The 24,655-nt window shown below is 45.8% G+C and overlaps 1 protein-coding gene across 7 annotated transcripts in view; it reads right to left on the bottom strand.

Moving 5' to 3' along the window:
- Positions 1–214: 214 nt before the first annotated feature.
- tle2b (TLE family member 2, transcriptional corepressor b) overlaps positions 215–24,655 on the bottom strand; it is a 64,032-nt gene continuing 39,591 nt past the window's right edge. For 3 of the 7 annotated variants that reach the window (XM_086115133.1, XM_086115131.1, XM_086115132.1), the window contains 16 exons: positions 23,522–23,584; positions 19,014–19,088; positions 17,067–17,247; positions 16,148–16,164; positions 14,043–14,183; positions 12,902–12,955; positions 7,669–7,828; positions 7,184–7,333; positions 6,172–6,341; positions 5,883–5,959; positions 5,085–5,334; positions 4,531–4,778; positions 4,096–4,243; positions 3,241–3,391; positions 2,995–3,071; positions 215–2,740 (listed from right to left, as the gene is read on the bottom strand). In XM_086115133.1, coding sequence (XP_085971259.1) covers positions 2,633–2,740; positions 2,995–3,071; positions 3,241–3,391; positions 4,096–4,243; positions 4,531–4,778; positions 5,085–5,334; positions 5,883–5,959; positions 6,172–6,341; positions 7,184–7,333; positions 7,669–7,828; positions 12,902–12,955; positions 14,043–14,183; positions 16,148–16,164; positions 17,067–17,247; positions 19,014–19,088; positions 23,522–23,584 — 2,070 coding nt within the window. In that variant the 3' untranslated portion in view covers positions 215–2,632. Of the gene's footprint in view, positions 2,741–2,994; positions 3,072–3,240; positions 3,392–4,095; positions 4,244–4,530; positions 4,779–5,084; positions 5,335–5,882; positions 5,960–6,171; positions 6,342–7,183; positions 7,334–7,668; positions 7,829–12,901; positions 12,956–14,042; positions 14,184–16,147; positions 16,165–17,066; positions 17,248–19,013; positions 19,089–20,364; positions 21,472–23,521; positions 23,585–24,655 lie in introns of those variants that run through there. The other 4 variants (XM_086115135.1, XM_086115134.1, XM_086115137.1 and 1 more) reach the window with 4 other exon arrangements.

Raw genomic sequence — 24,655 nt, 5'->3', positions numbered from 1 at the left:
ACATTCGTCACAAGGTGTAGTAATGCTAATGTTAACTGTTGGTAGAACTCATGAGGACGTGTGTTAAATTCTTTCGGCAAATTGATCGTAGATTACACATGCATCGTCTTGGGAAGAGGATGTCAAGCCGCATCAATACTTACCTGCATTAATGATTACCAGTAAAATAATCTTTGCAGTGTGAGATTGGAAAAAATACTCTGATGATGCCACATGAGTACACCAGTTTTTGCTCCATTTATTTTTTGGAATAAACCTGGAGTACACAGCTACTGATGTAATGTTCATTGTTAATGCATCGTTTTCAAACATTGACCCTTGAAACATTATACTTTTGAGTGTCAGAATTCTATATTATGAATATCAGTCAAAATAGAAAAATGGATTCCCATGATGAACGTTTACGGAACCCAACATTAGTTCCCGTGGTTTCCCATTGGGTAATCCGACGGAACCCAAAAACGGTTACCATGAATTTCCGAAATCCTCAGGCCTGCTACTGAATTATTAAAATTTTTGCAGCATTTGTTTATAATTGTATGTATATGTTGTTGTTTGTATTATTGTCATATGCAATTGAATAAGTAGACCATTTCAGAATTCGAAATTTGGGACTCTCTCAATGCATAATGGGACTCATACTCTTCTGATCAGCAAGGCCCTGGGACTCGCTGCCGGTAAACTGTAAAATTATCACTTCAGAGATTACCGCTTTTTCTGCACTCAGTGACTGACTTCTGTGCAAAGTCATTTCTCAACTTGTCTTCCGTGCCCCGTCATGCCTGTTGAGTGTTGATTTACTTCATATTAAGAAACTACTGCACTAAAACATTAATTCATAAATGTCTATCATATGCTTTTATTTTTGTTTTTCTCAGTATAAATAACACGTACCCTGACTGTTCTACTCTTTGAATAAAAACACTTCATTCAAGCGTTAGGGAGTGCAAGGGGTTATGATGGAGGGGTGTTGCAAATCATGAAGACCTGCCAAGTGGTATGATAGCATTGTTTTATACTTTTGGGGTGCTTGTGTTTTTTGCGCCTGTAATGGGCAGCATTTTTCACAACCCCGTTTTGTTCAGTGGCTATGTCGGCGCTGTTGGACAGTCGGCGTTGGTGCGGCTGGATGGATGGCTGCTGAAGTTGAGGATGAGGAGAGAGGAGCGTTGGCGCAGAGCGCCGATGCGTATTTGGAACCGTGAGTCGCCGCTTGGAATTGAAATGGATTTCCATGGGACAGGAGAAGTGAACCAATCTCTTTTTTCGTCAATGGACGCTATGGCTTCTTGTTTACTTTGACACTTAGCTTGTAGCCGACGTGTGCACATTTTGAGCATGACGTCTCTGATCCACTGGTTAAACGACACTTTGATTCTCTCCTCTTTCATCTCAAACTGCTTCAAACAAAGCGTGTGACGGAAAAGTGGTTAGAACTGCACGACTGTCCGTGTTTTATGTTATGTGTTGTGTTTATTATTTTACTTTATGTTAACTGTTTTGTGAAGCGCTTTGTTACAGCTGTCACTGTTGTGAAAGCGCTATATAAATCTGCATGTATTGTATTGTATATTGTATATTGTATACATGTCCTCGGCTAGGCCTCAGCTTCAAAATCAGTCCTTGGTCCTTGGCCTTGGCCTCGGAAAATTTTCCAAGTCCTTGGCCTTGGCCTCTGAGTCAAGTCCTTGGCCTTGGCCTTGGCGTCGGGTTGCCGGCCCTTGGACACAACACTGCTTTATACCTGTGGACGAAGGATTAGGGGCTCTAATCCCTCGTTGTATCTGATGTCCGGCAACCCGAGGCCAAGGCCAAGGACCAAGGACTTGACTCCGAGGCCAAGGCCGAGGACCAAGGACCGCCCTTCGGTCCTCGAGCCGGTCCTCAAGGCCAAGGACCAGCTCGAGGAACACATCACCGGAAGCCGGGTAGTCGTGTACCCCCGATGCATCCGTCCCTGGGTGACGTGGGAGCTTCCCCGAGCCCGTGACACCTCTCGGCGGGTAGAGCGTGCGGCGGCGTGGCGTGGGCCTCATTACAGCCTCCCATGAGTATGCGTGCGCCTAATGAATCGACAGTGTGCTCTATCAGTGCTTGTCTTGGGGGAGCCCGTAAGGGGGAGGGGCTTCAGTTCCTCTGCTGAGCTCTTAATTAGGAAACAGTCCTCATTAGGCAGCCGACTCCTTTTCATTTTCTCCCCCCCCCCTCTCGTTCAGCCTGCACACACACATTAGTGGATACGATCCTGAAAAAACTTTGTGATGTTGGGCTTTCGGGTAAAATTTTAATATGAACCTTGTATTATAACCTTGTCAGGTCAACTTAAAAAAAAGATGAGATGAAATAAAGTATAATTAGTTCATACTGTAGTATTTGTGTTGGATGCATGCCTGTCTGGTGTGTGGTCTGGTGGGTATCGTCCACGAGCACAAATCGGGTATGTTAGCTCTTTGAATTATTTATTTATTTTTAACATATGACCAAAAAAAATCACCCACCCAACCCCCATTTTTTTTTCATGAGCAGTGTCATTGTCCGCCCACTCTTGCTGTTAAAAGTATGGTACGGAGACAGACTTCCACGGTATGGGATGGGTGATCGGTTGTCAAGGCAACCAAATTTGTCCGCCCTCTCAGTAGACCACCTCGTACACGGTGGCCTTCTTGTCCCCCGAGCCTGTCACGATGTACTTGTCGTCTGGGGATACGTCGCAGCTCAGCACTGATGACGACTCCTTGGACTGGACGAGGACAAGAAAACACCCACAGAGAGAGAGAGAGAGAGAGAGAGTCTGTGACTCATCAATTACACAAGATGCATTTGCAATTCAATCACATGATAAACACATGCTGACTCATCTCACACACACACACGCACGCACACACACACACACACACACACACACACACACACACACACGCGTGCGCACACACACACACACACACACACACAGCACTCGTCTTGCTTTCCCGCTCGGAGAAATTGGAAAGTCACCTGAAAGATGCTGGCACCATACGGAGTCCTCCACGCATTCAGCAGGTTGTCTTTGCCCGTGCTCACAAACCACTTGCCTGGAAGCAAACAGACACAAACGCGACTCAAGGTAAAACACAGGGACCCAGATTGGATGTTGGGATTCCTCTTGGGATTCGACGAATCCCAAGAGGACATCAGCAGATGATTTGATTTGTGGAGAACGTTTGCGCCGCATGCACGGACGGCCTCGGCGGAGGCGCTCACCGCAGTAGGCGAACTTGAGCGAGAGCACGCAGCTCTCGTGAAGGTGCAGCTGGTACTTGTCGGGCTTGGACACGTGGAGCACTTCCACGTTGCTGCTCTCCATCCCCACCGCCAGCCACTCGCCCGTCGGACAGTAACCCAGCGAGAAGATCTGAAAAAGGTTCAAACGCAGCACCCACAGCCTTGCCTGTGACTTTGCCATTCCATTGTGTGGAACATTCTTATCGTGTTCATTCCTTATCTCGGAGCAATCGCCCATATTTCTTTCTTCCCTGCATTGTTTTCCTCGCCGTGTCACGGTGGCCCGTCTTTCATCAAGCTTATCTTCGTCTCGCCCTCGTCCCTCATTTCCTGACATCTCCCATTTCGGCCTTTTGTCTTCGTATCGACACACTTTGCTTCCTCGCCCGCTTATTGTGTGCGAGGTAACGTTATAGCTTGAGCTCAGGGGACACATTTGATCATCAAAATTAAATTTTTCTTGGATTACGAGAAAAAAACTATACATTAAAAAAATATACAGTATATTTGAAGAATGAAACGTCGACACGTAATGAAGCAATAGGTGGCTGATTTTGCACTCTCTCTGCCAAGTAACTGTCAACATTTGTGTGTTTGTAGTGACTGGCATTCGTGTCTGCTACTCTGCAATTTCTCCCCTTCTTGCAAGAAAAATCTTGGCGTGGGGGGTTTCCAATCTTTGATCACACGAATATAAAAAATATTCGGCGGCCATCTGTTTTGTGGTATGACAGACAACCATGCCAAATAGAATGCTGCCAGAGCAAAGCAGCGTGGGACACAATGCTCGATAGTTGACAGATATGCACGGCGTATGCGCTCGTGAGTGGTTACCTGTGAGGTGAAGTCGTGCTGCTGCAGCTGCCGCCCTTCCCTCAGGTCCCAGCAGCGCACCGTGTTGTCCAGCCCCCCCGTCCACAGCTTGGTGCCGTCGTTGGAAATGTCGATGCAGCTCGCTCCGTCCGTGTGGCCCTGGAACTGTCTGTGGCAACGACAAACGCATTTAATACGGGCGCGATACATTCTGGGCTTCTGTCAGCTTCCAACAACGGACGAGAGCTTCGTCAGCAACCGTGGCTCTCCTTTCCACACATGCGAGGGGGTATGACAGTATTAAAGTATGATTTCAGAATGACTGCCTAACAACCTTACACGATAGCGACGGGATCACCGTATTGAAGCGCTATAGCCAATTCATCCTCGTCTCAAAATACTTTCTCATGTTCTCGTTTTACAGAGGCGAGGCGAGGCGAGGCGAGGCGCGGTTACCTGACGAGCGTCTGGTTGTGCAGGTCCCAGACGACGATGTTGCCGTCGCTGCAGCAGGAGAAGCACACCTTGTTGTCGGGCGAGATGGCCAACGCGTAGCAGGCGGGCGCCGAGGACGTCAGCTCGGCTTTGATGCGAGGGGTGGGCGTGGCCAGGTCCCAGATGGACAGCGTGCTGGCCTCGCCGCCCACGATCAGCGTGCGGCCGTCGGGTAGGATCTTACAGGAGCGGATGTAGTTGTCGCGGTTCTGAAGGGACAAAAGAAGGACGGAAACTCACATGATCGAACTTTTTCTCCATCGTATTTCATTTATATGCACACACACACACACACACACACACACACACACGATATACAGTATATGATAAATGTACTGGTACACCTTTTTTAAGTATACATCTTCGGAAGGAAGGTTATTGCAATGACTTTACATTTCTTAACTCATTCAATACCAGCCAATTCTGGACCAAGTCTGAAAAGACGTTTAAAAACGTCTTTGGGAGTGAATGAGTTCATATGATGTGTTTTGTAAAGACGCGGAAAGGGGACGGACCAGGCAGTCGAGCTGCGCCATGGGACTCTTGCTGCCCGGCTGGCTGATGTCCCAGACCTTGACGCAGCCTTTGCCCCCCGTGTAGACGTGGCGCGTGGACGTGCTGATGGTGACGGCGCACACCACCTCGCCGTGGCTCAGGCTGTGGATCTGCCGCGCGTGGCGAGGGATGCCCGGCCCCAGCAGGGCGTCCGGGGGGAAGGGCACCGGCTGCATCTGCCCGTCCGCGCTCACGTGGAACGAGTAAGCCCTGCGCGGGGAAAAAACAGGAGGGAGGAAACGATGAAACGTTGCAATAGCAGTGATATTTGTAGCAAGATGAAATATTATAAATCCATAAATGAGAAATTAGAGAGGCTGCGGGGTTTTGCGGCAACACGCGCGCACATCGTCACTGCGATGGGCGTGCTCACATAACGTCACACTGTCTCACACTTGCAAAAGCAGTGCGGCAGCGCTGATGAAGGATCCATATCCGAGTAGGTGCTCGTCACGGGCAATTGACGTGAATCATAACCATGAATGGCGATAAAACTGATGAATCAAGAAGAGAGATTACAAATCTGAATATGTATGGAATGGGATCTTCAACGGCCCTTTGATGTATAGCTCCAAACTGTTTTTTGACCAGGCATTAAACAGCTTGAAGCCTTTCCGGGCCCACATAATGCTACTTGTTGGGAAGTGAGTGATTACAGGAATGTGACGGAGGGGGGGCGGGGGTGGGCATCATTTTGATTGAACTCTTGACGACTGTGTGGGTGTGTAAAAAAAAAAAAAAGAAGCAAAACAACTCACGGCTTGCCCCCAGACGAGCCAGGCAGAGAGGTCGACAGGCTTGGGGCCCTCAGGTGAGACCGAGAGTCATAAGCCATCTGGTGGGTGGAAGGATAAAAACAAAAAACAAAAAAACAAGCAATTGGAGGGACTAAATTGTGTGGAAAGATGTTTTTATCTGAGCTCTTATTGTAACATTAGCATTCCATCATGCAGGAGAGCAACAAGAGAGTATAAAAAGGGACTTATTGATGAACCTTTGAGAGGCTGACATCAGATATTCTAAATCAAAAGAAATGAGGCGGCTCACCATGGGGCTTCGGGCGTAGGCGCTGGCCGCTGCGCTGATTTGGGGCGAGAGAGTCAGAGCCCCGCCGAAGCCTCCGGGACTGGCCAGCTCGCCGTTGAGCCCTGCGTGGGACACCACGCCAAAATGAGCCGGGTACGAACCGGGGGGCACAGATATGGGGCTGCGGAGTGCTGGCAAAGTGAGGAGAAGAAGGAGAGGAGAGGGGGGAAAGAAAAAAAAAGAGGGACGACGACAACAACACAGAACACGCAAGCACGGTCACAGCGGGGCTGAGAGGAACACAAACTGCCTGTTTATTGTTCCAACAGAAAATTTCGCAACATTTGAAATGTCCTTTTTTGACATTGTCCTTAAATGTAGCCATACTTCCTCAACCCCATTTACTACTTTCCCATGAGGCAGGCTTTTGCATCTTAGTATATTACCAGAAAAAAAAACCTAACCTCGAATAAGCAGGTGTTCACGATATTCATTTTGAATATCATTTAAGATTGGAAATTAGCATGACGTTTAACAGCATAACTGAGTAATTTAAAAAAATGAGTAGACTGCAGGCAGTCTCATTTAGGCCTTTACTTTTATTTAATATATTTCATTTTTGATTCGATATTTTTCAATGAATGTATAAAAGATCCACTACCCCCAAAAAAGGGGTTAACAAAAACAGCTAAGTAACTACCAATAGCACTTTTTTTTCCCAGTGCAAAGGGATTTCTTGCAACAAAAAAAAAAACATTCAAGGACGGCACAAAACTGCTCAACAAGAAACCGACAAAGTGCAAGAACTACATTTTTTTTTCTCACAAAAATCAACTCAATCAAAATACTAATATTATCGAGGCATTATGTTTGTTCCGCATATCATTCCAAATCCGCAAGAAATTATGAGGCCTGCTCGCATCAGGCACCCCGGCGTTAAGTACAACCAAAACACGTCGGCCATCTTCCGCCGTATTATTATTTCTTGAGTGACGCAATTCAAACTGTAACACGGAAGGCAAGGAAGTCTCACCGAGGGGGTCCGCAGCAGACGCGGCTTTGCTGACCAGGCGAAGGCAGGAAGTGCTGGGACCGGGCGCTCCGGGAGTCAGGGCCTCGCGGTGAGATGGTGACGGGGTACCGGACTTGGACAAGGGCGACTGGGACTTATCCATCTGTGGAGGTCAAAATGTCCTATTAACCCTTTGAGGGACAGCGGTTACTACAGTTGTGATCAGGTTATCATTATTGGTGCATGAAAGGCTTAACTGGAATCCGTTGGCCATTTAGGGGGAGACCGTTGTCGTATGCAGGTAGGATCTCGATACTAGCTAACTAGCAATGGACAGCGGACAAGAAAAACCTTCAAAGAAAATGAAATCTGATATATTCCTTCGGGTGATGATTTCATTCAGCGCTTCTATCGTTTGGAATATGAAAGTGGAACTACCGTCACCAGTTATTTCTTTTTATTATTTTGGTTACAGTCGGGATGTTGTTCGTATCTTGCCTGTGTAGGGTCCTTTGCCTTGCCTGGAGCGGGACTACATGGGTTCGGGGTAGGGGGGGCCTCTGCAGGGCCCGATGATCCCGGGAGCTCTTTCTTTAAGGCGGGGCCCCGGTCCAAACCGTTCCCACGGGGAGAATGAGGTGGACTGCCTCCAGGGGAGTTGGGCTCCTGAATCAGAACAATAGGAAGACTGAATTACTGGTACAAGCGAGGACTGAACCCTTTCATGCACAAATCAGAACAATCGACATCAGGATTTCTTTTTACTCAAAGTGTTTTTTATGAGTCTTTTGGCATGAAAAAAAAACCCAATCATGCCAGTGGATGGCAAAACATATCAGGGTCCATTGTAGTGGTTGATGCACAACTGCGACATTAAGATGAATTCATATGAGAGAAGACAAGATGTGAATCGATGTCCACTCTCGTAACCGCTGTCCCTGAAACGGTTAACACACAAGCGTCCAACTTTAGATTTTTTTTCTCCCCAAGATATGAGCTAGCTTCTGCAGCCGAGGATCGGACCGCCAGGGTCCCCGCCTTTGGCTGCCGCCCAGCTCACATTGCACCCGACCCCTTTGGCCCCTCTCATGGGTGGTGAGCCCATGGGAAGGGGGACCCACGTTGCCTCTTCGGGCTGTGCCCGGCCGGGCCCCATGGGTGTAGGCCCGGCCACCAGGCGCTTGCCAACGAGCCCCACCTCCAGGCCTGGCTCCAGAGGGGGGCCCCGGTGACCCGCGTCCGGGCAAGGGAAACCTTGGTCCATATATTTTTCTCTTCATAAGGGGTCTTTGAGCCGTGCTTTGTCTGGCCCCTCACCTAGAACCTGTTTGCCATGGGTGACCCTGCCAGGGGCATAAAGCCCCAGACAACTTAAGCTCCCCGGGGGTGGATGAGATCCGCCCGGAGTTCCTCAAGGCTCTGGATGCTGTGGGGCTGTCCTGGTTGACACGCCTCTGCAACATCGCGTGGTCAACAGGGAGAGTGCCTCTGGATTGGCAGACCGGGGTGGTAGTCCCTCTTTTTAAAAAGGGGGACCGGAGGGTGTGTTCCAACTACAGAGGGATCACACTCCTCAGCCTCCCTGGTAAGGTCTATTCAGGGGTGCTGGAGAGGAGGGTCCGTCAGGAAGTCGAGCCTCAGATTGAGGAGGAGCAGTGTGGTTTTCGTCCCAGCCGTGGAACAGTGGACCAGCTCTACACCCTTAGCAGGGTCCTCGAGGGTATGTGGGAATTCGCCCAACCAGTCTACATGTGTTTTGTGGACTTGGAGAAGGCGTTTGACCGTGTCCCTCGGGGAGTTCTGTGGGGGGTGCTTCGTGGGTATGGGGTACCGAACCCCCTGATACGGGCTGTTCGGTCACTATACCACCGATGTCAGAGTTTGGTTCGCATTGCCGGCAGTAAGTCGGAATCGTTTCCAGTGGGGGTAGGACTCCGCCAAGGCTGCCCTTTGTCGCCGATTCTGTTCATAACCTTTATGGACAGAATTTCTAGGCGCAGCCGAAGCGTTGAGGGGATCCCTTTTGGGGGCCTCAGTATTGCATCCCTGCTTTTTGCAGATGATGTGGTGCTGTTGGCTCCTTCAAACAGGGCTCTCCAACTCTCACTGGAGCATTTCGCAGCCGAGTGTGAAGCGGTTGGGATGAAGATCAGCACCTCCAAATCTGAAACCATGGTCCTCAGTCGGAAAAGGGTGGAGTGTCCCCTCCGGGTCGGGGAGGAGATCTTGCCCCAAGTGGAGGAGTTCAAGTATCTTGGGGTCTTGTTCACGAGTGGGGGCAGGAGGGAGCGGGAGATCGACAGGCGGATCGGTGCAGCGTCTGCTGTGATGCGGACGTTGTATCGGTCTGTCGTGGTGAAGAAGGAGCTGAGCCAAAGGGCGAAGCTCTCAATTTACCGGTCGATCTACGTTCCAACCCTCATCTATGGTCACGAGCTATGGGTCGTGACCGAAAGAACGAGATCCCGGCTACAAGCGGCCGAAATGAGTTTTCTCCGCATGGTGTCCGGGCTCTCCCTTAGAGATAAGCTGAGAGGTGAGAAGCTCGGTCATCCGGGAGGGGCTCAGAGTCGAGCCGCTTCTCCTCCACATCGAGAGGAGCCAGATGAGGTGGCTTGGGCATCTGATTCGGATGCCCCCTGAGCGCCTCCCTGGTGAGGTGTTCCGGGCATGTCCCACCCGGAGGAGACCCCGAGGAAGACCCAGGACACGCTGGAGAGACTATGTCACCCAGCTGGCCTGGGAACGTCTCGGGATCCCCCGGGGAGAGCTGGAAGAAGTAGCTAGGGAGAGGGAAGTCTGGGCTTCCCTGCTAAAGCTGTGGCCCCGGATAAGCGGTAGATGATGGATGGATGGATGGATGGATGGATATGAGCTACGGCTTGGCTGATTTGTGTCTTGACTTGGGGAAAAAAATGGCGGCGTTTCTGATTAAAAACATTATAAATACCGGTAATGTTGTAAATAGCCGGAAAAAATGTTGACCGGCGTTATTAACCCAACGTCGATAAAAATGTTTTTTATCTGCATTATTAACCCAACGTCGATAAAGTTGAACAATGAATGGTACAAAATAGGGCTTGATTTCAACATCTCCATAAAAGCTGCAGAACCAGCCAATCAATCAATCAATTGATAGATCGATAAATACATAAATAAATAAATCAACTGAAATAAAATAAAATACATGTGAACACCACGGTGACCAAAATAAGATTTCAGGTGACTCGGCGTATATGAAGATGTATGGCGACTCGGATGCGCACAACAGCACATATTGTCCTCGTGTCCAAAATAGATGATGATGATGATGATGATGATGACGATGACGATGATGACGATGTTGGCTATTCCAGGAAGCGTTCATCACTTTTGCTGAAAATGCTGCTGGCTCCCCTAGACCGTCTTGTGCTTGACTTAGCACTTCTCACCGGGTCAGCAATTACAGTGCATGCACACACACACACACACACACACACACACACACACACACACACACACACACACACACACACACACACACACACACACACACACACACACACACACACACACACGGTGGAGCAGTGAAGCCCCCTCCCTCTCCCTGTCATTACACACAATTGTCTGCTTCTGTGCCGGATGCCAACAAGGGAGCACTTGTGCTTTATTGAGTCAAATGAAAATTCAGAGGTTTTAGATAAAAACACAACATTTTGCTCGCTGGAGGATGCGTTTTAAGGATTACCGGTAGTTGGATGAAGCAGACTGTAATGAGAAGGGGAGGAGGGAATGATGGGAGTGAGAGGAAATATAAGGAAACAAAGAAAAGAAGCAGATCTGATGCATGCGCCTTCAGCAGTCAGAAGTGAAGGATGTGAACGGAAAATAGTCAAAGGTGAGAATTCTGCTGCATTGTTTGGATGGTGAAGAAGAAGCACAGCACCATTTGGTGGACAAATACAAAATACTCAAGAGAAAGAAAAAAAACCAAAATCAGGAAGGGGTTACATTGCTTTGGATTAAAACAAATCCGAGAGATCCTCTATGGGACTTTTTTTTTTTTTGGTAGCTTTGCTATTTTAAGTTAATTAGAGGAACAGAGGTGATGCTCAGTTCACATTTTCTTCCTAACAACTTTGCTGTGTTTTAGTTTTTTTTTTAAGTCCCCCCCGAAAAGGGCGACTTAGTAATAGGAAATGGTAGCAATTCCAAAAGGAATCCTGGCGCACGCATAAAAAGGGGCGACGAGGAGTACGCACGTGCTCCACAAGGCAAACACTGCGCTTGTTGGCAATAGCCTGACAGAGGAGCTCTCACCCACACACACACACATACACACACACACACACACACACACACACACACGAGCTGAGGTGATCACACGTCAAAGATTAAATATGAAGCTGGCCAAAGAGAATTCAAATCAATGCCATTGATTTGATGATTGTCAAATCAATGACATTTCACATGTAGACGTCTGAAGGTCAAACGAAGAGCGAGCGCGCAACGGTAAGCTTGACACACCGCGATGATTGACGGCCGAGGCTGCTCGATCCAATCGGGGGCGTCCGTGTTTATTCCCGCCCGTCTGTGACTTGTGTCCTTGTTACGGTCAAAACTCACACCGCACGTAATTTGATGATGTGCCGAGTTTCCCAATTCCAATAGCAAGCAAAATATCGTTTAGTTGCGCATGAACTCATCGAAAAGTTACCCTGGAAACGGACATTCGCCGACCAAATGATGACCTTCCATATTCCGACAAAAGTCCTCAGTAAAGGGAAAAGTGATGCAGGATGTTCATGTGTCCCTTTCGTCAGTCATTTCTATTTATTTCATATTATTCTGTGTTTGTTGTGTATTTGAGCGGATGTAGCAATCTGCTTTGCTCAACGCACGCGAGAGTGCGCATCACGATCGTCTTACATGACGATGACATGAACGTCGATACAATTTGGTCTTGTTTTGTGATTTAACTTGTTGACGCAAGATATTCGAGTCACTAGTTACATTTCGCTCAACGACACTTTCTGTGTGGATATTTTTTCTTTATTGTTTTATTTATCATTAATTTACCAAGGTACTTTGCTCAAACCTGTGATGGGCTTTCTAGTTTGGAATCTATCAAGCCCGCCGTTGCATTTCAAAAGCACTTTCATGTAGATGGACGATTGTCACACTTTTAAGTGATGTAAAATAGCTACCGTATTTTCCGCACTAAAAGGCACACGCACCTAAAAGCCTTCCATTTTCTTCAAAGCTCACAGCGCGCCTTAAAATCCGATGCGCCTTGTGTATGGTCATTACGGTAATATTTCGACCCCCAAAATGGCTCCTTGCTCGAGACATGCTGACAACGCAGAGTTCAAACTTAAAGCGGTCGGTTACGCAGTTGAACACGGAAATCGAGCAGCGGCAAGAGAGTTCGACGTTAACGAGTCAATGTCATAACTTGCTGTTGGCTAAGTGAACTGTGTCGCTGCTTTTAAAACAAGTTTGACTGACATCTGATCGTTCTGTTGGTAATTCCTTGAGCGTAGCTCCATCTAGTGGATGCATTATAGATTTCGTCTTATAATGCAGTGCGCCCAATGTATGAAAAAAAAGACAAAATATGCCATTCATTGAAGGTGCGCATCATAATCCAATGCGCCTTTTAGTGTGGAAAATAAAGTACATACTTTTTTTTTTCTTCCTCGTGTAAAATGTGTGCTTTGGCTCAATAAAAGTTAGTAAACACCGAGACGGGGAACCAACCTCATTGGATACGTCCACGACCAGATTGTCCTCGCTTTTGTCTCCGTCGCTGTCCTGCAAGCAAGAAAATACACACATATTTGCTATTCATTTTCCCTGTAGACACACGCAAGACTTCTGCATTCACAGATAGCTTTAATCACACCAAATTAGATTTTTTTTTTTTACACACACACACACACACACACACACACAAAAACGCTGATCGATATGTCAATATCTCTGTACACACTTTGCTTCCCTCCACTGCCGGTCCACCATTTGGACACGGAGACACTCTGCACCAAGCATCTGCTGTCACACAAGCACTCTATTGATTGAGCGCACACACAAGTTGCTCTTTCTCCATCAGCCCCCTTTTTTTTTTTGGTCTACTTTCCACGAGACATCTTCCTCTCTCTCTTTCCGTTTCTGTCCCTACTTTCTGGGGCGAGAATGATGGCACTTAGTTGCCACGGCAACAGAGCTTTGATACCATGGGGGGGCGGGGGGGGCAAGAGAGTCCTCATTGACATCAGTGACGAGTGACATCATCAGCTAATGAATGCAGAGGCGAATTCTGCAGCCAGGTCCTCAAATAGAAACAGAAAAACAGGGAGATGTTGGGGGAATGGAAATTTTTTTTTGTGAGGATGAAGAAATGAGGAAGAAAAATGAAGTGATGAAAGGAGTACAAGCAATGGAGACGCACTTAGGTCACCGCGGTAGTAGCACGAAAAGTGTCAATCAGCCCTGCATACTGAAAACACACACACACGCGAACACACACACACACGCGAACACACACACACACACAACCTCGGATAGTTCATCCACCCGAAGCACAGCTCTAATTGGCCTTCAGGCCCCCTGACACTACCACCATGTGGACGACGCTGTCAAGGGAAATGTTTCACTCACAAACACGCATGCAGACACACACACACACCTCACTCTGAAAGAGTTTTATGATTTTTATCGCTGCCACAAGAAGATGGCAAAGCACCGAAACATGTAGCATGTACACAATCATGACCCCATGTTACATAAACAGCCGCATTCCTTTTCATGAGGGTCATCGATAGTACTCGCTTAAATGAAAGGGTCATTAAAAATGACCTTCGAGCATTGACGCACAGCACGCGGGAAAATAAGCACGTACGTATGAGTGCGGCGCGAGGGGTTCTTTGTCGTCGCAGCGTCTCCTTTTGGCCTCGGCTCCCCCCTGCGAGGAGGCGTAGCCGCCCGATGGCCCCTGACGCTCTTCCGGGGGCTGGCTGTCTGTTGACGACTCAGACTTACTCTGGAGTGGGAGATAACAACGAGAAATTGAAGGTGCAACGCAATCTTGGACAGGAGTTTTGCAGTCGTGAGCGGGCGGAACGAGGACAGTTACGGGATAAACGCCGCCTTTTTGACGTTGTTTGAAGTTACGAGCCGAGAGGCGACTCATCAAAGGCCCCCCCCCCCCTCTTCATATTTTTGCAGTCAGCTCAAATTTGGCACAACTCGTCAATTCTATCTCGGGCTCGACCAGCTGAAATCCCTTGAAGGAGTTGGTTCGGGTGTGCATCTTGGGACTGGCCCAAAATCACTTTGAACCGAACTGGACGACATCCTGTTCATACAAGGCCTTGAGATTTTGATGTAATTGATGATTCCAAAGTTTTTGGAGTATGTTCAATCCCCTGCGCACCTCCACAACCCCCCTCAAGTTGTGTGGCCTTTACATGTCAAACCTTGCGTGAAATACAGCGCTCAAGATGATGCCGTTAGAGTCCACGCAGGCGTATTTACAATACAGCACACTCAGTTGAGCCGATCAAAGCGTCGGGTTGTTTGGGCAGCCGGGGTTCATTAAGTGAGGGGGCCTTCTATCTCTGTCCCCCCCCACCCCCATCACAGTAAAGGAAGGAGCTCACTGGGAGGACAGGAAGGAGGAGAGGAGGAATAACACAATGGAGCGCAACTGCCCTCCATGTTCAACTCAAATGTTAATTGATCTCCTCATTCTCGGTTTCCTGAGAGGATTGTCTCGATCGCTGCTTTCAAGTCAACACTGCGTATTTAGCAATTAACCTATGCTCAGAGTTAGACTGCAGCTACGTGTCAAGGGAGCTGAAGGCTTTCCCGTTTTGATATAAAAAGCGTTGCGGAGGGTCGGCCTACGCAGCACTGCGCTCTCTTGAAATTGTTTTGCTCTTCTTTGCCCAAAATCAACGGCCATTTTGAGGGATTTTACAAACGGATAAACACACCTTCTGCAAGACCAGCATGATTTTTAACCAAAATCTGAAATGAAACATTGTGGTGCCTTGACATATGACTGACCCAACTTTTTTTTCGACATACAAGCTGTCACTTGTTTTTGTTTTTTGTTTTTTTTGACTGTTGAGCAAAAGAACGAGATAGGAGCACGAGATGGCGGCAGCAAACTCAAATCAAAAAACAATTCACATGTACAGATGCAGACAAAACAATTGTACAATACCTGCAAGCATATATTCTTTATCCTCTCGAAGTGATTAATATTACTGCACTGAGAGTCACTTAAGAGTAGTTGTGACGCTTTTCTTTTTTTTTTCTGCATGACTGTTAGATACTGCCCCTCTGTGGCCAACTCACATGAAACCAAAAGGAGGTGCAATGAATTAATGATTCTTTACAGTCTACTAAATTATCTTGTTGCTATATGTCAAGTAAATTATTATGGAGTGCATTTTTCCCCTTATTTATAACCCTTTCATGCGCCCCTGTAACCTGATAACACGATAAGATGTCCACTGTGGTAACTGTAATATAATATCTCGTTTACTAATTTTTACATTGTATTTTCTTATTGTCTGTACAGTGTCCTTGGGTGGCATGAAAGGCGCTTTTAAATAAAATGCATTATTATTATTATTATTATTATTAACTGCTGTCCCTGAAAGGGTTAAAAAAAATGATTGTGTTTTCTGGGGAGAATGAATGAGATACACTTGTATCTCACCTCCCTTGTCTCCCTCTCTCTCTCTCATCTTATCTAAAGTTGATGGTATATAAACATCTGACCATGAGAATACAATCCAAAAAACACCCCCAAAAAAAACAAAAAAACTGCAGCGGGTGAGCACACCGTTGTAAACTGTTCATCCTGGACAAAATGTACATTGGGTTGGACTCGTTGGTGTGGAGGAGTGATGAACAGCTGTTACAACACACACTTTGCTGTGCTTGTGGATTTCGCTTGCTTTATTAATCACACACACGCACACAAGTACTTACCCGGCTGGGTGCTCCTTCTGGGATTGGGCGGGGACAGCATGAAAAGAAGAGGGAAAAAAAAAAGTAAGATAAGAGGGATGAGGAGAAAAAAGCTTGACGTCAGTGCTGATGTTGGCAACAGCAGTCAGCCAAGGTTATGACAGCGCCTCTTGTTAAAAACGGTCTCGCTATCTCCAGTCTTTCTGACCGCACAACATTGGCAAAGATGCATAATCTGCAAATACTGAATGAACGCAAACAGCTCTCTTTCTCCTCCTTTTTTCCAGCCCTGCCTTTATTCATGAGTCTCTTGGCGCTGTGCCTGAAACAGATAAGCTGCGCTGGGGAGGTGAAGGAAAGTTCATGCTTGTGTCCGCGCAATGCCAGCAATCTATAATAGTTCAAACGAGGTCCGCATGGCAGCCATAGCGCACTCTCTTCCATTTTGATCATTGACAGTTGAAATGTACTGTCTAACTCAACATGAAGAACATGACAATGAAAGGTTGTGTATTTCAAACAACCGCAGAGGTTTGACCTAGGAATGCTCATTCGTCTTAATGCTAACAAACAATACCAAACATTAAAGACGGCTATTGAATAACGTTGGCGTTATGGTATTATAACCCTTTAAGTCAGGGAGTTCCGAATACCAACTGTGGCGCAACACTTGTAGACAGATAATGTAACAATACTCGCAGGTGTACATTCTTTATCCTCTGCACAGATCAGCTAACATTATTGTGTACCACTGAGTTGCTGTGACTGTCTGTCATGTACAATATATCTCTTTGTCTGTATCGCAATGCCCCCAGGTGGCCAAGACGCACGCCGCAGAAGAAGCAGCGTAATTGAATTGAAGCTTGGCACGTTCATATTATTACATATTTATACTGTAGCAAATAAAGACCATCACATGCATGCTGTACCGCTTCAATACCTCTGAGATGTTCCGGGTCAAGGTGATTGCGCTCGTCCTTGGCAGCGAGGTGGGCAGACACCCCTAAGGCCCCCGTCAGCGCCAGGAGCCCGGAGCCCCCCGCGCCCAAAGACAAGCCGGACGGGTGCGGCGTGAGGGGGATACCCGGGGCGTGGTGCGACAGGTGCTGGAGCTGCTGCTGCTGTGGCCACAGGGGAAAGAAAAGGGGGGCGGGGGAGGCGGGTGGGGGGTGCGGGGAGATTATTAGGAAGGAAGAAAAGAAGGTGGTCACAATGAAGTGTGAGAGAGGAAATCATAAAAAGGGAAGTTGATAGCATAGTGGAGAGATTAGGGGATTAGGAGGTCAACACGGTGGATAAAAAGTCGAGACGGAAAAGTAGGAAATTGAATCATCAGCAAACATGAGGGAAGGCAAAAGAGGAGGAAATGACCATCAGGCCGGGCGAGATTTGACAATATAAGATCAGAAAACAATTAATGTGTTCAGAATAAAACAGCCGAAGGCAGACAAGAGTGGGGAAATTATGCGATTGATGGTGTGGGGGGAGGATGTCGATTAAGGGCAGAGAAGGGAGAAAATTACAGGAACAGAAGAATGATGGAGCAGTAGAAGAAAAAAACAACAGCGATCCCTGCAAAAACCTCACTTCAAAAACAAGGGAAAAAAAAGAAATGAGGAATTTATTACTGAAGTCCCTGTAAAGCCTTCTTCATTTAACACACCACAGAGGGGAATTCTTAACAAACGTGCCAAATTTAAATGATTACATTTTTTTGTGTGTTGCCAGCCACATAACTACATGTGTGAGAAACATTTTTTGAAAATATATTCTCTGAAATCCTCCGGCGGCTAGAATATATCCCAGTAGGTTGTCAAAGGGCTTTTTCATGGCCACAACAATGAGGCACTCTAAAGCGAGCATGAAAGTTCAAAACCCCCAGTCTACTCACTAGCTGTCAAGTGGCTCTTCCGCCTTTCTCCGCATGATGTTCGTGCACTCATGGCTGACAATGAGGCACTCTAAAGCAGACATGGCAGTTCGATTTTAGGGTTTGCGGTGTAAGAAGGCAAAAAAAAAAAGGCAATAAAGCTCTGTGGATGACAATATCATTTGGAAGGTAAATTACTTTTCACTCTAAAATAAATAAATAAATAAACCTGTGGCAAACAAGCTGAAAATCAGAGCGACTTTTGGTGCTGACACTTGAATAATTTAAATGCATCTCCAGTTCGTTCTGGTTTCCAAATTAAAGCTAAGAATTTTTAATTAAAGTGTATTGTACAAAAAGGAGCCGACACTCAGCCGAAGTGCACACGTGGCAAGTGCAAGCACAGATGTTGCAATAATTTGCTTTATTTTGCATTTCCGGGCTATTTTTGTGTTACTTTTGACTTGCTGTAGACCGCCCACTAAATGAGGTAACTGCATGACACGACTTGGTATGAAGTGAACTTATCGTCCATCCATTTGTTTCTTTTTTTTTTCTTTGCCTATATTGAAGCCGACACACTTAACCTGTTAGCATGTCACGTTAATGGCGAACGCCACCGTGTGCCGCTACAGCCGACCTCGACACCCGAATAATTTACGCTTCCTTATAACCGTCATGGGAAAAATAAATAAGGGGGGGAAAAAATGAACACGTGGAGATCAGGTTAAAAAAAAAATGTGAATAAGCTTTGGATGTGAAGAGAGACCATGCCCCCTTCTTCAATGTGATACTTTTAAAGGAGCATGAGTGGCCAAAATAGCATACCAGCAAAATTACAGCAGGAGGACAAATTGCTCCTCCACTGAAACACTCTCCATCTAGCATTATGTGCGGAAAATGGGGCAGAAATGGTTAGAAAACCAAATGCATCAAAATGTCTTGACTCGGAACCAAAAAAAAAAAACCCCGAAACATCCTTGAATGTTATTGTGCTTGCGTGTGGAGGTGACTCACCCCGATGATGGCATTGAGTTCAGCCATGGTGACCTGCTTGGCCCGCTCCACTGCTTGCACCACCTGTTGCTGGTGCTGCGCACAAACACAGACACACAATGTCCCATCATTCCAGACAAGTAAGTTTTGATGCATTTTTATTTTGTTGCCGCACTTCATTAACTCATTCAGTACCAGCCCATTCTGGACCAAGTCTGAAAAGACGTTTAAAAACGTCTTTGGGAGTGAATGAGTTAACAGGGAATTGCCCAGGAACCAGAAACCTCTGACAGTTTTTATTTCTTTCAGGTTTTTACTTTCAGTTGGGTTTACAGACTTCTCAACGTTTTGTGAACAAGGGATTTTCATTCCGACAGGCGTCCTGCCATTGAGTTTCAGCGTTTGAAGATGGAAGACTTGAGTGACGATTGACTAGCTTCTGATGCTACATAGCTAGCTGCTCACGAGTGAAGCTCGCCGCACACTGGAACTGTCGCGCAGTGTGCCGGGTCCTGCCGCTAATTTTCATCAGCCGACTGTTGGCCACTTGTTTTGTAATTTGAACTGTGGAGGAACGTCATCGCAACGTTGCAGATGTAACAGCCAATCAAAATTTGTCACGTTGGATCATGTGAGCATTCACAACAAAATCAAAAAAAACAAGGAATTATATACAGTACATGTATTGTGTTTTACAATAATACTTAACTCCATCTATAATTTCATATGTATCTGCGGTTAAAAAAGCAAAGCGTGGAGAGTCTGTTACCGAAACGTACGCTTGTGATCCTCGCTGTTTAATGTAATTTTTTTATTGCCTTCCAACTGATTCCCACTCTCATTAATGTCAACTGAAAACTATCACTGCATCTCAATGATAAGATAAGTACTTCAATAAATGTGCACCCAGCTAGGTGCTGGTATAAATGCTCCAAAACGCACAAGACTCAAATCCAGCATGTTTATACAATGTCCCAATGTAATAAGTCACACACACACGCGCGCACACAAGGTGTCAATATTGATCAAACTGACAGAGCCGTGACCTCCCTGTTTGCAGGATGCACATTCATCAGTGCACGCTCACACCGGGACCATAAAAAACACTGCGGATTTGTATTCCGAGCACGCGCGCACGCATAAACACACGCACACACTTTCACCTCACATCGTTTGCGGCGTCACACATGCCTCAAGCAGATTGCTAAATGCCAGCGCTTTTTTTGACCTTAACAAGGCTAATTTGTGAGAAAATCCCCTCGCGATGGCGAGGTTCGGGTGCCCCCTTTTGGTTGTAGTGTGCAAACTCAGATGTAAAGTTCTCTCTGTAAAATCCGATTATTGAAAAGTCCAAGTAGGATTACTAACTCACATATGTTTTCACCGAGATCCATGTGCTTGCCGCAATTGCTGATGTTTCAGGCATGTCGCGGCATCCTAAAAGGCGATTCATTGGTCAGAAGGGTAATAGGATAAAGACAGCAATCCCAAGAGGGCCTTCACCACTGCCTGGTGCCTTCCTGATGACTTCCAAATTGTGTGAAGTGATTGATGTGGGATCTGCATTTTGTTTAGAAATGGTGGCCAACAATTATCCTCTCTGTGAGTTGCTTTGATTTTCTCCCTTTGTTGAGGAGTGTTGTGCGATCCAATGAGGATTGTTAAACAAAACCTTTTTAACTATCAGCTGCAGTCAATTGGACTCTAATGGGTAATTAATGAGAGATTTCCATTTATGGAAAAAATTCAGATGAAAGTACAGATTTATTTGTGTGCATAAGAAAATTCATCATCGGTTCTAACATGTGCACCCAATTTTCATTTTTCCAAAATCTTTGAAGATGTTCAAAAGTTTTCCATCATAACACAAGTCTTTGAAAGTTTGGGGGGGGGGGGGGGGGGGTTAAAGATTTTTTTTACCGCATTAACATTGTAAAGATACTGATTATTTTAATGTTATTTTTATTAAAACAAACAAACGTGCTTGTACTGTACTATATGTTCTTGAATAGTTTGGGGGTTATTTAAGTAGAGATGGACAAGCAGGAGGGAAATTGGAATGCACCAATACTTTGAAAAAAGCTCCGATGTTATGACACTGATACCAAACAAGGATGCTAACACTTTGTTAGTCGCCTGAAAATTGTGCTCTGCAAAATGGAACCACTGTTTTTGAAAAACACCCTTTCCCTGCACCCTGTAATCTGATAACACGATAAACTGTCCACCGAAGAAACCGCTGTCCCAGAAAGGCTTACCATTGTTTTTCCTGATTTATTAAATGCCATCACCGTAGGAGGAAAATTCCTTTTCTTCAAAAAGAATAAAGATAACAGCTGCGCGCATTGTATAATATATTTTCGTCAATGGAGGCTATAGCTTCGCGTTTGCTTTCAAAACTTAGCTTGTAGCAGACGTGTGCACATTTTCAGCATGACGTCTCTGATCCACTGGTGAAAGGACACTTTGATCCTCTCCTCTTTCATCTAGACCTGCTTCATCAGACAACAAAGCGTATGCAGAAAAGTGGTGAAGATTGCACGACTGTTTGTGTCCTATGTGTTGTGTTGTGTTATTTTTGTTATTTTGACTTCAAAATGGCGCCGCGTGAGTGGCTGCCTTTCCAGCAGCTCCTATATTTTGTTGTTCTACTTCTTCCTTTCATAACTTTAGAGACTAATAAAGGTTTTCTTATCTTATCTTATAATTCCAATATGGAAAAGGAACAGTTTGAGAAAATTAAAAGCCCAAATTCACTATGACATCAAAGCCCATGATCAGTGTATATAAACTTCTGACCTGAACGGTATTACACTTTTTTTGCAATCTGCCAAAAAATAACAAGGGCACAGAGTTCACATTTTCACCCTGTATAATTTGTCAAAGAGGACCTTTTTTTTTTTTTTTTTTTGCTTAGGAAGTAAAACCTAAGAAAAGTGGAATCCGTCTCTGATTACACTGCGGCTTTGAGGCCGTTGCCAGCCACCTGTAGTTTTGGACGGCGCTAGTCTCCAGAGATCGCTTAGTGGGTGGACCGCGTTCTGAACTTGCGGTCTGAATATGATCCCAATCGTTTTTCGGGGCCAAGAATTCAACAAAAGTTTTCCCAACGCCGTGAATCTCAGCGGGAGAAGTTTTTTTTCCTTTCTCCGTAAAGGGCGGGAGAAGGAGACGTTTTCCTTGTAGTTATTGCAACGTTCCCTCGGCTTGGATTGCCAAGAGCATCCAAAGTTAATGTCGCACCGGGGGAACGAGAGCGAGGGTACACCGCGGAAGTCACTCGCGTGTTGTCCAAGGTTGCAGACCTGCTCTAATTGCACAGAAGCACGCGAAGAAGCCACAGCTGAAGTGGAAAAGGCTTTTCATGCTACAACGGGTGCAAAAACGCGGGAAGTGAGCAGGTTGATACGACACTACCGGCGAGTGCTGGTCTTCGGCCTAAATCCTCACAAAGCCTCACACAAAGCAAACTGTATGCACTTGAAGAAGGCCAAGGGGGGGAAAAAAGGTGTTGAACAAATTGGAGGATGTAGGAGGGCATTTATAAAGATTGGTCCGCGCTATACTTGACCTTTGTCCAATCTTCTCTCAGCCGCCGTTTGAGAAAGAGAAATATTTAACTGGCTTGTCATTTGCTATTTGAAGGGTAAGTGCCTGCATACTCCGGAGGAAAAAATGCCAGAAGGACAAAATGTTGGTCTGCAAAAAAAAAAAAGTGAAATTGACCGACTTTCAAATTTAGGAAGGAATTAACATTTATTTGCTGTATTCCCGCTCACTTGCCACCGTATTGGGTAACACATTCAAATAATGTCATTTTCATCAGCATCTGGCTCAGTGTTAAACGTGGTTACCGTGGTGTCTTGAGACGGAGGTGCCGTGATTTAAATTTTTGGAGACAAGCCATTCCTTTGGCTGATGTTTTGTTTTAAGGGCCCCCCAAAATTGAGATAGAGTACAAGTGTGCTTTACATTCCCACTGCGATATGGTGGCAGTAAACTTCACGATATGCGCTCATCATCAGTTTATATCGGTTTTCTTGCAGTGGAAGGGTGCTGTCAGTTGGTGGCGGTAATGCACCATTAAGATGGTAACATAAGAAAAACAAAGGACAATACAATAGGAACAGAATAGTGCAGGCATGGTTTTTGCCAGATCTTCTCTATTCACAGTTTATGAGGAGAACAAATATTTGTATTGTGTGTTTTTTTTATTAGTGTAATTTTTTTAATCAAAAACATGCAACCAAAAAACGCATTTTGTTATTTTGGCGGGTTTGGAACGGATTTGTTGCATTTCCATTCATTTCAATGGGGAAGGATGATTTGAGTTGGTTAAAACGTATATTTCAAGGCACCATTGTACTGTATGCCTTGTTCCAAGTACTGCAAGAGTCCACACTTGCAATTATTTGTGATGCAGAGGCGGCTTTAATGTTTACTCTCAGAGTGACAGTAGATATTAGGGTTGAATGAACGAACGAAACCAGGTAAAATGTGCACGTGTGTCTGGCGAGGACCGTACTCACCTCTTGAGAGAGGAAAGGGATGATCTGAGCGCAGATGGCACTGAGACGCTTCACAATCTCCGCCTGTGATGGAAGGAAATGGAGGGAACGAGTGAGAGAGCGAGCGGCTACTCCATCACATCGCATACGGCAAAGCGCACAATGAACACAGAGCATATGAGACGCATTTACAGCACATTAAGCCTTCGCCGCATCAAAGAAACGTGCTTCTAATGAGCTTGTGTCGGGAAGAAGAATGCGCAAGGTGGAACAGAGGGAGTTGAGAGTGCCTTTCAGCAACCTCACTCAGTTTTTTTGGGGGGGGGGGGGGGGGGGGAGTTGTCTCCATACTCGTGCACCACCTTCATATTTTTCTTATCCACTGACTAAACACTCCTACACACCGTAGAGCAGGGCTGCGGATAGTATCTCTCGTTTCTTGTTTGTTTAATGAATTGTTTTAAAATGATAATAAAATAAATAAATAAAAATCTACATTTTTATTTATATCCAACCATTTCATGCACCCTGTAACCCCATCACATGATAAGCTGTCCACTGTAGCAACCGCTGCCCCCGAAAGGGTTAATCATAACAGTTTGACATGCACATATAACAGTAAAGGACCGAATCAGTGGTTAAATGATTACAATTTCATGAAATATGCATTTGAATAATCTAACGGACTCTTATTTAATTAAAAAAAAGCAATTTCAGACAGACATTGCGTGGTTGCGGTGTACACGGCTCTCGGGGATTGTATACAGTGGGTATAAAAAGTCTACACACCCTGTATTTCATTTCCCCTCTCAAAAAAAGGTTCTTAAAAACACGAAACAATGCAATTGAATTGATGGAGTACAGATTACAGGTCTCGTGAAGGCCGGGAAAAGTTTTGAAATGATTTATCTCGCTCTCATTTTTCAGATCACAAAAACCCAGCCTTTGAACAGGGGTGTGTAGACTTTTTTTTTTTTTTTTTTTTACATCCTCCGTAGCTAGAGATTATGAAGGTGTTCCCAATAAGGTACGTGCCACTTGCCGGTCATTTCCTTTGGCGATAATACAACCGACCGTATCCGAGAAAGCATATAAAAATGCACTCCGCTGCCCTCCAAAACATTTTTACATTGTGTTCCTGCACATACACAAACG

The sequence above is a fragment of the Hippocampus guttulatus genome, chromosome 7, assembly GCF_054856545.1.
Source record: "Hippocampus guttulatus isolate MCC_2025c chromosome 7, RoL_Hgut_1.0, whole genome shotgun sequence".
NCBI lineage: Eukaryota > Metazoa > Chordata > Actinopteri > Syngnathiformes > Syngnathidae > Hippocampus > Hippocampus guttulatus.
This window is presented reverse-complemented; position numbering and strand designations above follow the sequence as displayed.